This window comes from Phaethon lepturus, unplaced genomic scaffold (genome assembly GCF_000687285.1).
Source record: "Phaethon lepturus isolate BGI_N335 unplaced genomic scaffold, ASM68728v1 scaffold32065, whole genome shotgun sequence".
Classification (NCBI taxonomy): Eukaryota; Metazoa; Chordata; class Aves; order Phaethontiformes; family Phaethontidae; genus Phaethon; species Phaethon lepturus.
The window spans coordinates 2,239-2,523 of NW_010540351.1; the positions used below are offsets into that span (position 1 = coordinate 2,239).

The 285-nt window shown below is 64.9% G+C and overlaps 1 protein-coding gene across 1 annotated transcript in view; it reads left to right on the forward strand.

Moving 5' to 3' along the window:
- The window catches only part of LOC104621034 (C-type lectin domain family 4 member F-like), a gene marked incomplete at its 5' end in the record, with an annotated part of 2,122 nt that overhangs the window by 1,292 nt on the left and 545 nt on the right, over positions 1 to 285 (forward strand). Inside the window, one exon of the mRNA XM_010287417.1 lies at positions 126 to 274. Within this exon, the coding sequence (XP_010285719.1) occupies positions 126 to 274 (149 nt within the window). The remainder of the gene's footprint in view (positions 1 to 125; positions 275 to 285) is intronic.

The following is a 285-nucleotide window of genomic DNA, read 5'->3' on the forward strand; positions in this document are numbered from 1 at the left end:
GCTGGGTTAGTGGGCACCCTGGCTGCCCCTTGTCACCCTCTTGTCCCTTGGGCTGGGGGCTGGTGGCCATCCCTGCCGGCTGCTCTGTCCTGGCTGCTCCCACAGGCCGAGTTTCTGCTGTGCAGGTCAATGCCAGTTCTGCCCAGCCGGCTGGCTGTGGGATGCGGGGCAGTGCTACTACTTCTCCTCTGCCAAGAAGAGCTGGGAGCAGAGCAGAGAGGACTGCTGCTCCAGAGGGGCACAGCTGGTCACCGTCCGAGCCAACGCCACCTTGGTGAGTGCACC